This window comes from Urocampus carinirostris, chromosome 20 (assembly GCF_059441175.1).
Source record: "Urocampus carinirostris isolate Australia breed hairy pipefish chromosome 20, RoL_Ucar_1.0, whole genome shotgun sequence".
NCBI lineage: Eukaryota > Metazoa > Chordata > Actinopteri > Syngnathiformes > Syngnathidae > Urocampus > Urocampus carinirostris.
Window position 1 is genome coordinate 4,581,980 of NC_142368.1, and position 12,214 is coordinate 4,594,193.

At 38.5% G+C, this 12,214-nt stretch overlaps 1 protein-coding gene across 2 annotated transcripts in view; it reads right to left on the minus strand.

Annotated features, from left to right (window-relative positions):
* ino80 (INO80 complex ATPase subunit) overlaps positions 1-12,214 on the minus strand; it is a 56,246-nt gene that overhangs the window by 9,458 nt on the left and 34,574 nt on the right. For both annotated transcript variants that reach the window (XM_088324573.1, XM_088324572.1), the window contains exons 27-29: positions 7,565-7,692; positions 981-1,075; positions 822-894 (exon numbers count right to left, since the gene is read on the minus strand). In XM_088324573.1, coding sequence (XP_088180699.1) covers positions 822-894; positions 981-1,075; positions 7,565-7,692 — 296 coding nt within the window. The remainder of the gene's footprint in view (positions 1-821; positions 895-980; positions 1,076-7,564; positions 7,693-12,214) is intronic.

Genomic DNA, 12,214 nt, shown 5'->3' on the forward strand with positions numbered 1-12,214 from the left:
GACAACTATGTTTGTCAAAGGCAGAACAGTTACAGTATCATTTAATTATGACTGCGCGTTTTCCATTCCATTCGCCATATTTTCCTGTAAATAAGGCGCAATGGATTTTAAGGCGCACTTTCCAATTTCTGGCCAATTTTGGGTTATTAGGTGCACCCTGTAGTCCGGAAAATACGGTATGTGTTTTCAACGATCTTTTGTTAATATATATTTCTTAATTCTTTTGGAGAGAACGTCATTGGGTGTCGCCCCAAAAAATACGCAGAGAGGAGATATGGCGAAAAGGGAACGCGCTTCATTGCATTCAGGACACGTTCAAAGTTCTAGATGTTCAAATTTGGCTTTTATAGTGTTCTGAAATAAAGTAAAGATATCTCATGAAGGTCGTCTTCCTCAGCATATCAGCTTGTGACCTCTTGCAACAACGTCATCCCACGACCTTCACCAGATGCCTACATACTTATCATTCATTATTATCCACATTCCACGACAGTTAATGCTTTTTTTTCAAATATATCTCACATCAAGCCGGACTTTCATTGACTTTTTAATAAATCGTTTGGGCTGTTTTTGGTTTTAAGTCAGATAAATGGGTTTGAACTAACCAATATGATATCTGCTACTATTACGGGTACGGCTCGTATCACCACCGATATTGATACCTGGTATCTTTATTGGCCCAATTCAAGAAAGATAAAACTACAGTAAAGTTTTGACTGGTATTGTAATTATTTTTAGTTTAATATATGGGAGCAAGTATGACCCATATGTATTAATAAATATATGTTTTTTTTTTTTAATGCAAGTAAATGTTAGCTTACAGTGTCCGCTGCAGTCAGGTTAATACCAAGCCCACCAGCTCTGGTGCTGAGTAAAAACACGAATATATCCGTCCTGAAAAGAAGGAGTGATTAAAATAAAGGTGAAATGATACAGAAAATATTTTTTTGAAAAAAAAAGGTCTCACAAATCCCACCTACCGACTCTGGAAGTCCGCCACCATATCTCTCCTCTCGGAAATTTTGGAGGAGCCGTCCAGACGCATGTAAGTGTGCTTGCGGTAGACCATGTACTCCTGAAATGGAAAACAGGTGATATATCTTACAGATACTGTACATCGCTTATGTTTTTTTACAAGTAAATACACAAGAGATTTAGCTATAAGACACAATAATTAAGGATTAAATAAGCATATGCTTCTTCCTATTCCTACGTTAAACATTGCTTTTGCTTTTTGACTTGTTTTTATCATTTACTCATATTCAAACTCCTAGCTTAATGCACGGTGTGGAGGCTAAATGTTAACAAAACACTCTTGCCAACAAGAACGCCACTGCGCTCTAGTGTAGTGGAGGTGCAATTGCACTTTTCTCTAGGAAAGTTAAAAAAAACAAAGTTCCTAGAAGTCAAACACGCATGTGCCCTCTCCAGGGGGGCCCGTTGCAATATCGGAGAACCACTTGCGTGACTTGCAGTAGCTCAGGAGGTAGAGCGCTCGTCTTGGGATCAAGGGATCCCAGTTCGAATCCCGGCTCGTCCGTGTTACATGTCGAAGAGTCCTTGGGTAAGACACTGAACCCCTAATACCCCCAATAAGCAGGTTAGCGCCTTAAATGGCTGCAAGGCCGCTATTGGGAAATGTGGAGCACATTGTAAAGCGCTTTGGGAAGTCATTGACTTGGAAAGCGCTATATAAATGCATAACATTTCATTCCATTTCATTTGTAGGGGCGATGATGCTTCATAGAAGAATGCAATACAAACTAATTCCAGCTGGCATTTATAGCAAGGGAAGAAGGATTGCTAAGCGAAGCAACCAGAGCAGGTGTGTTAGCGTCATTTTTTAACATACTTAATTTGTTTTTCTTCCTTTAATGCCTTGTCTACCGAGTCAGACTAGTCAAGTCACATTCATTTCTACAGCCCTTAATCACAAGATGTCTCAAAAGACTGCACAAGTTACAATTACACCATCCCCTGATCTTAAAGCAACATGCAGGCAAGGAAAACTTCAAAAACTCAGCACGAGGAAAAAAGAAACTTGGAGAAGGGGCCTCACAAGTGGTAATCCCTCTTCAAGGATGAGCAGGGTGCAATCGATTTAGCATTAGGTAACAGTACACAAAATATAATGAACATCAATAAAAGAAAACAAAAGGTAAAAATTTGTACAGAAAGTGCATGACAGCACAGACGCCTCAAGCCTGTAAAATAGTCCAAAAAGTCCACGACAGCATCGATGCAGACATGGCAATATTTTTGAGCATTCAAGGGTACTTCACCCAGAATTCAAGCACTTTTCAAACCTTAAAAACACAACTTTGAAATTCAAGCATAGTTAAGGATCTCAAGCACTCGTACAAACCCCGCACAAAGCTTGCCCACCCCTGTTGTAGCAGTTGGCCCGGCACTTCAAAACAAACTTGAATACACAGCGTTTCGAGTTAGGTCGTCTCATAAAAATGATTCAATAAGCAGAGAGCTTTTCAACTAATCTTCAGGAATTTCCTTGAAGTCGACATCCTATCCAAGTCCTCCAAGCTGTTGTGGGGTAGGGGGGGCTCCCAAAAGTCCAAAGGGGTCAATGCAAATAGCAGCCGCGAAGTGACATGTTGATCCGCCTTTTAAGCGCGACTGAAAACCTCTGACCTCCCCGCTGTGAAACACGACGGTCGGCATCGTATCAAACCTCGATGCTCTCCAGGATCATTAGGGATGATAGCCACGCTTTGACACTGTGCCCACCCCCCTCTTTTTAAACCAAAAGCATGATGAGGCTCCTCACGCTCTGGCTGCCGTCCTGACTGGCCCATCTGTTCCGAATGAAGGCTACATTAGAGCCTATTAGCGCTTGCCAAAAATGTCGCCTTTCGATTAGCATCTTCCATTATAAATTCTTGTGTTTTCCACCCTAGTAATTCATTCATTTCAATGGTTTGTGGGAGAAGCCATTACTGTACTCACATCAAAGTTGGGTATTATGCTCTTATCGTTCACACAAAACCAATTTTCATTTTTGGTTCTCATCAAAACCCTTTTTCATTTGATTTATTATGTGGGCATTGTGGTTTGATTTACTGATGCTGGAATCCAAGGGTCGGGAACCTATGGTTCGCGAGCCATATATGCCTCTTTTCATGAGTACATATGGCCCGGAGATGAAATGATACTCATGCAAAACTCGGATATATAACGTTCCAAATATGATGAGCGTGGAGTCAATCTAGATGAACAGTTCAGTCCAGTATATAAAGCGCATAATCCCCCGCTACAGTCTACAGCAGGGGTCAGTAACCTTTTCGGTGTGGAGTGCCACTTTCAAATTTCCTCGTAAATCAGTGTGCCACACCAAGATTAATGACTCACATAACATTTTTTTAACTATCCAACAGAGCTGTCATTTTACACCAGTCCAAATATGGATATACATTTTAATTGTATAACTCAGTGTTTTTTAAACCTTTTTGAACCAAGGTACACTTATAAAAACGTTCAGTGGGACACTGTCGAAAATGTTTGAAAATGAAGTTATGTCAAATATTTCACTGTACTACTGCATAAGCAGATAATTAGTATTAAAAAGGAAGAAAATAATACTTAAAATAAAAAAAGAATGATGTGCTTTATGTTTTTATTTTTTACAGTGCAATCTTAAACCGCTTTGTTTAACAAGTTAAGTTATTAAATGTACTGCGCTACCTCAAGAGCAGATAATTAGTACATAAAAAATATATAAAAATCTACAGCCACCTACTGATATGGATGACTATTACAGTTCCTTGTCTGAAGATAGCAAAAATACTGAATAATTGCCTAATTTTTTGGAAAGATAAAATTGAGAAAATTCCAGCGGCACACTAGACAAGGTCTCACGGCACACTGGTTGAAAAACACTGGTATAACTGACCAATTTATCTTCCACTATTCTTGTTCATCAATTAACTAAAAAAGGAATATGGATAACAAGTGGAAAAGCCTATAGCCATTCATGACTTCAACTTTTTGCCACAAGAATTAACCAGATCAACCATTTTTCATCAACAATCAAAAACAAGTGCTATGGACAGCTACCATAACATGCATCAATGATATCTTGTTTTCCTTGCAGAAAATATCAAAATTTGAAATAACAGCAGCAAAGCAGAAGGCACACGCGCGCGCACACACACACCCGCGCGCACACACGCTTCTTTAAAATTTTCGCCATCAGTAAATGATTTCCTGTGCTTTGCTAGGCAGTGAGCAATGTGATAACTTGTGTTTTTAGCAGTGAAAAGGTTTTCAGAGTCTCTGTTTGTTTGCCGTACCTGGACACTGCGCGTTTTAATGTCTCCGCCTTGAATTCACGTTCATGTTTCGTCTTGTAATGACGTTTAACACTTGATGCGCGAGGTACAACGCTCTCGGGGCATAATGCACAAAACAGCACGGTAATTTTTTGCACAAAGCCTCATTCGTCTGTCCATGCTGGCTGGAAAGAACGAGATGTTTTCGCTCGAGGAGCCGTCATGATTCGTTCATTTAACGCACGCGTGTTTCGTTGGCTGGGTTAAAACACGGATCTCTCCTTTAAGAAGCGCCGTGCAAACACACACTGACACAAAACCCACGTAAAGCCTAACGTAACGCCTCTAAATAACACTGAAAATGTCTAAATTTCAGGTAAAATGCGCATTTTTAAAGTATAATCATTATCATTTTGCCGTGAGCTCGCGTGCCACTGGTTAACCACTCGCGTGCCACTGTTGGCATGCATGTTATAGGTTGCCGACCCCTGGTCTACAGTCAAGGTGTCTAAGGAATCCGTTCCATGGAAGCTTATTAAACAATATTAGGTTCACTGTTGAGACACTTTATGATGAAAACCCAAACAAAAACTGCAAACTGCCAGAAACACCGGTCAAGCACACAGAGCAATTTGATTGGGTGAGCTGTAGGAGTGGGCGGAGCTATGCAGACAGCCCACTTCTGTCTGGACCGAAGGCAATTGCGTCAGTATCCTACTTTGCACTATCGTGCGACAATTTAAAAAAATAACTGCTTGCACCTTTTTTTGAAACCATTGAATGGAAGTTAAAATTAGCCTCAGAGATCTTAAGCAATTGAGTGAGGGAGACAAGTTTAACGTGATATATTCGTTGACATGGGACACAGGCCCTGGCATTATTCTAATTTCCTAAATTTTATCAAATCATCTAACGTCACACAGTAAAATGAAATGCGCTGAAAAGTTTTGTCTGGAGAACAGGGTTGGAGTTTTTTCTGAAATTTGTCTTAAAATATATGGTATGGCTCACTCTCTTAAAATAAATAAATAAACAAATAAATAAAAATATCAAAATACTTTGCTATTATGGTTCTTTGTGTCAGAAAGGTTACCCTTCGTTTATCAAAATTAATGAGGACCCGAACCCCTGGTGCTCTGCCAGCCCCTACTTTCAGCATTAATCGACTGGGGATAATAGCTGACAACCAAAACAGTGCAATTAATTTAGGCAGGCCACAATTGCATGCCAAGATGACCCAAACGGAAAAAAACACACGCTCTGTCGGCCCCTGCTCGAAGCATTAGTCAACCAGGGAAAATGGATTGCGGCCACAACCGTGCATTTCATTTTAGGCGGACAAAAAAAAGTGCCTTCTCCCAGTCGCAGCATTATGGGATTAGGGATAATGGATAGCAACTGCATGAGTGCTGTTCATTTTAGGCAGAGAGAATGGGGGGAAAACGTCACATATGACAATTGCTTTCTTGTCTCCTGCTCTCAGCAATAGTTGACATGGGATAATGGATCGTGGCTAAAAAAGGTGAAGCCAATTTTAGGCTGGCTACAATAGCACAATCCACCAGCTCGGACCCTAAAGGAGAGTGCTCTGGTGGCCGAAAAATGTGCTCAGCCTCCCCCGCTCGCAGCAATATGCGATCGGTGATAATGGTTTGCGGCTGCTGAATCCGAAGCGCAAAATAGCGAGGGATCTTAGTATGTCGGCAACAGGAGTGACAATGAGTTGAAAATGGTTCAATTTTGTGCGATTCTTCTCCCATTTTGTCGTAGGACACGACCTCCCTGAGGGTCTTGACACTCCTCCCCCTACCCATCTGGTCCCCTCCAGATGAGACCAGCACTCGTTAACCCGGACCTGTTAATTAGCCGCCTAATGAGTGTGCTAACAGCGACCGGCAGGATGATTAGAGAGGAGCGGATGGGGATGTTTCGAGCGAGGGGGGTGGGCTTATTTTTCTGCAGGCAGGGGGAACAACAGGCTTTGATGCACCTGACAGTTTTTAATAGACACGTCTTCGAATGTGCAATGACTAACAAGACATGAATCCTAACAATGGTGTTTGTGACTGGGGGCGGCGCTATGAATTTGAATTCACGACCTTGAAGCGTCCTTAGGTCTGGTCTGACTTCAGGACCCACTATCCCACCCTGCTGCGACTTAAATCAAGACAGAAAATCCACTTCTCAAATGTATTGAATGAAAGAAAGTTTAAACCAGAAATAGAATATATTTCCCTTTTTTTTAAAACAAATGACTAGCAAAACCAAATCAATGCTCAATTAGCGGCATTTTTAATGAAATCAAAAATGCTTGGAATTACAAAGAAAAAACATGAAAAGAAGAAGTGCAGTTTTTGTTGGACATACGAGCTCTTTTGCTGTCTCTGAAAAAGTGAACTGCACTCGTGTAGCCGCAATCCATTATCCTTGATGACATATTGCCGAGAGCGGGGACTAAAAGGGCAAATTTTTATTCATGCGTGGCGGCACGTGCTTTCTGTTCTTTCATCCGCGATCCATTATCTCCGGTCGACTATTGCTGCAAGCGGGGGCATGTTAAAATGGGGGCAGGGGAGGCTACTTGGTGAATATTCAGATATCACAGGGGATTCTGGTCCCAGTTAACCACGATAAATAAATAACAGTATCTGGGGTTCACAGTGCATTTTATGTGGACACACCAGATAAAATCCCCAGCCTAACCACACCCAACCTCTCAGACTTAAATACAAGGTCCAACATTCGACTTGCAAACACAATATTCACTCACCCAATACACCAATACTTCATCCCGCTAGACTCAGCATGCAAATACAGGCCAATAAGACTTGGGAGGGCCGGCCTCGGGAAAAGCCTGATCCCCTCTGCCATCACCCTTCTAAACAACAGTCCCTGCTGACTCATCCAATTAGTCTGCCCTCATTGTCCCACAGTCATGTATGTTTGTCATTCTGCTGGGGTTTTTTTGTACTGTAATATAATGTCTCGTTTTTCCCCGGTACAGTCGGTGGTAGTAAATTTCACTAGGGGACCAATAAACAAATGAAATCTAATCCAACTCGCATTTGCAGGTTATTGTCATCATCTACTGTTAAGGAGTGTAATTGACCTGTAGTTATTTTTGTTCCCTTAGCCATTTTTTGCCAAGTGTCTGTGACCCACTGAAAACAGGCCCACAACACACTTTTGGGTACCAACCCAAAAGTTGAGAAACTTTATGATGCACACAAATCTATTTTATGAAAATGAATAAAACGTTGAGCGTGTGGTGGACTTACCTCGAGCAAGTCTATCATGCGGGTCATCTGGGAATAGATGAGGACTCTGTGTCCCTGGGCCTTTAGTCGACTCAGCAGGATGTCCAGGGTATGAAGCTTGCCGCTTTCCGTGATGAGACTTTCCTTATCTGGAGGAGGGGAAATACACGGATTACTTGGCTTCATGTTGTTTTTGTTATCATGTTATTACTACGTAATAATCGTGTTATTAACCGTCGCAACTCTTAGAAACAGGGTTAAAACAGGCTCGGTCGACCAATTCAACATCATGCCAGTTATAAGGCAAATTTCCTAGAATGACCCATTTGTTGGGCTAGTTTCGAACGACTAAGGTGTTCTTAGTGGGCTACCTGAAGCCCCCTGGTCTGGAAGATGTAACCTCATTGTTGACTTTCTGCTAGTCCACACACACAAAAGTCAACAACACAATCTAACTACTCCCCAAAACTTTTTGTATCATTTTTTAATAATATTTATTTTCCTTATTATTTTATTATTATTTGTAATACTTTTTATGATGTCATATCCCAGAGTAACCTTTTACAGTTGTTGTTAATAATAACGTGAAATATTTCTCAGTTAATATTTTCAAATTACATTCATTTGAATATAAACACCAGTGTACTAATACTGCATTTCGTTGTTACATTTTTTTTCTTTTTAAAAATATATTTTTTATGATGCCACTTCCCAGAATAATTCATTGCAAAGTTGTTTTGTTATTTCATTCTATCTATCTATCTACTTTGGTCATATCTAAAAATCTACTTAAGCGGCGATTAACTTGGTAATTGATTTGATTTCGATAATCCATTAAAAGTTTTTGCTCAATATTTTAATGTTGAGTCCTATGATAAATTGTGTTTCTTAATATTTGTCCCATTTTTTTGTCTTATGATTTCCTAGAAAAATGTTTTTTCTTAATTATATTTAAATATTTTTCATCCATCCATCCATTATCTGCACCACTTATCCTCAGTAGGGTCGTGGGGGTGCTGGAGCCCATCCCAGCCATCTTCTGGCAGTGGGCAGGGGACACCCCGAGCTGGTTGCCTGCCAGTCGCAGGGCACACAGAAACAGACTCACTCGCTCGTTCACACCTAGGGACAATTTGGACCTGCCAATTAACCTGACCCACGCAAGCACGGGGAGAACATGCAAACTCCACACAGGAGGGTTCGATAATATTTTTCATATCGTCTACTATTATTTGATTATTTATTGCAAATCATAAACATGCATGACTAAAATAAATGCATTACATTAACTGGGACTGTAGTTTAATGAGTGTATTGATATATGATGTTGATGATAATAAAGTGCTATTCATTTTACATATAATCCCTTGTTCTAATGCCCGCGTACATGATTTGATTCATGTGAAGCGTTAGGACTGTGAAGGAGACAGGAGGTAGATACAGTAAACTCCAGCTTTTTCCTCTGTACCTCACTCCGTCTATTTTTGTCGACACATCATTTTGAGTTGACTTTGTTTAAAGCTTGAGAGAACCTATATAAATGAATTTGAATAGATAAAAAAACGGCAAGTCAAGGCTGCCCTCTCCTTAAGGAAAATCTGCCATCCTCCTCAATCCTGCCAATCAAGCAGAGTCCTCAATAAGCCATCTCCTGGAGGATAAAGAATCCCTTTCACCGGATCAGATCATCTGGGCAAGGACAATCCTCTTAAAGCGGACTGATCACTTAAAGAATCCTCGGCCTCTTATTGAGAATACAAATGTGAGAAAGGGCAAAGGAAAAGGTGATTTGAATCCTCAATCGATAAAAAGACAAAAATGCGCAAAAGATATCCGCTTGATGAGGAATTGATGTCATGTGGACAACGGTAGGCCTCGTGACACCAGGGACCTAGCTCTGAGTCTGGGGTGGGTTTTTTAGGGTCAAGCCCGAAAAGCAGAGAGGCTTTTGATATCTTGTATTTGATAGCGGTCGTGTATTCTTGATCCTTTGCAAAGATGATTTAAGTTTGAAATCCAAATAAACAAGAACAAAATAAATTCAAAAAATCATTTTGAAAAGTAATGTATTATTAATAAAATTCAAATAGCAAAACACTGCAATCAGTAAATCACACATTAAAATAATAATAAAACAAGAAAATAAATAAAGCTGAAAATTTAAAATAAGTGAAAAAAAATCAGCTATAATGTAAATAATACAATGACAAAATATCAACTACCAAGAAAAACAAATAAAAAGCAACTTAATAAATAAACAACTGAAAATAATAAAAAAAAGAAGATTGGCTAAATATTAAAATAACAAAAATATTACAGACTTTTTTGAATATAAAAACAATTGAATGAATATGACAATTAAAAAATAAATAAAAAAACAATTAAACCAAAACAAAAATTTAAAAAAAGAAGTAAAAAGCATGGGGTGAATGTATCACCGCTAGCAGAAATAATATCAAAACAAAAATAATAATAAAATAATTGAAAACAATTCACTGAATCATAAAAATGAAATAATGAAAAATAAACAATTTTTTTTAATAAATAACCAAATGAAAAAGTAAATAAAATGAGACAAATAACCAATAAAATGCAACTCATGTTGTGAATGAGTGGCAAAGAAATGACAAAATTAATAATAACATAAAAAATAAAATAATAAAAATGTATTAGGGAAAAAATAAATTAAATAAATATCTAATAATAATAATACTAATAATAATAAAAGCAATTAAATAAAAATCAAAACAATTATAAAAAACAATAAGCTAAAGAACAAAAACAATACAAGACAATTACCCTCATAAAATTAAAATAATTATCATAAAAGAATGAAATCAAATATCAAGTTAAAAATAATAATAAAATAATAATACTCGAAATATATATGGAAAATTAAAATAACAGAATAATAAAATAGATTAATAACCAAAAGAGAAAGCAACATGGCTTGATATTGTGAACGCACCACAGGTGGCAGAGTCCAACAGAAGCTTTCCTGCCAGCGCTCTATGCAAATGTGCACTCCGACTGAACCGGTGGCCCGCGACCTTTAGTGCAGCCGCCCGGCGAGGTCAAAGCCCGTAGATGTGTTAAAGAGGAACTAATAGTAGTAAAGAACAAGGGAAACACTCGGGGGAGTTAGGGAGCAGACCGGGAAGGGGAGCTCACCTCGGGGTCAACGCTCTCGGAACTGGTGGGCTGCGGAGATTGGGGATAAGCCCGGTTCTGAGCTCATTCTTCTCGTTGGGGTAACACGTTTTTGAAGCATTTGGAACCGACTGATGTTTTGGATTATATTCAGCATTCAAACTTGTGAAAAGAAAGCTATATACATAGATATAGACGGAAATAATTTTGCTCATTTCAAGTGCAGGTAGGGCACCAATGAGGACGCAACCCTGGACAGCTTTCTCCATTGTTGACAGTTCCTGGCCTGATTTTGGGTCGTGGCCAAGTTGGTACCAGCCCGTTCCTTAATGTTGCTGGCCCAGTTCTTTTACGGTCTTCCTCTCCTCCTGCTCCCTTGGATTGAAGTCTCCGGGAGTTGACAACTTCCTGCCAGAACTCATACAAAATGGTGGTGGGCAAACTATAGTGCAGTGGCCGTCTGCATGGACAAAATCGCTAGAGATTATGCTACCAAAAAAGGAGACCGCCAGCTATTCTCCGATGACAGAACCATCGGTCACATCGCCAAACAGGTAAAGTTATGCTAAAGGTTCTACTGGATAAACTGAAACCGCAGGCTGAAAACATCCTAGCCGAAGAACAGGCAGGTACAAGGAGGGAAGGAGCACCACAGAACATCCTATGCGAGATGTTTTAACAATACTTATTTATTTTATTTGTGACGCCTTTAATCACAAAGAGTCGCAAAGGGCTGCACAGACCTGATCATTGCAAACCACAGACTATTATGACACCATCCCCTGATCTAAAACCTACATGAGGGCAAGGAAAAACTCAAAAACCTCAACATGAGGAAAATGAAGAAACCTTGAGAAGGGACTGCACATGAGGTAATCCCCCTTCCAAAATGACCAGGCTGCAATATACACAAATAACAAAATACACTATACAAAATACAATAAGTACCATGTTCTTATTGTATTAGTGAATTAAATGTATAAATATGTAGAGTAAAGTAATATATAAAAATGTTTATTCACTCTAGTCATTTTGAATACTATGTTTTCCTATTTTATTAAATATATTTGAACTTTTTCTTTAGTAACAGAAAAAAATAATTATCATCGGTGTTCTGGCCATGTGGCGCATTAGGCCTTTAAAATGTAGCAATTAAATTTGCTAATTTAATTTAACATACATAATTTAAAAAAGAAACATTGAATTATAAATAATAATAATTATTATTATTATTATAAATAAAAGGCATTCATAAAATGAATCAAACATAAATAAAATACATAAAAAATGAAAGACATTTATTGAAAAATAATAAAATAATAAATATATATTATATTAATATACATAAAATACAAACATATAAATATAAAAATAGATTAACGACATTCAAAACATGAAATTGAATACAAAAACACTAATAAAATACGTCCATAAAATAATAATACATATAAAATAAATAGAAAACAAGTTCACAAAAAGGCGTCCGTAAAATAAAATAAGATATAAAAAATGACTCAATAA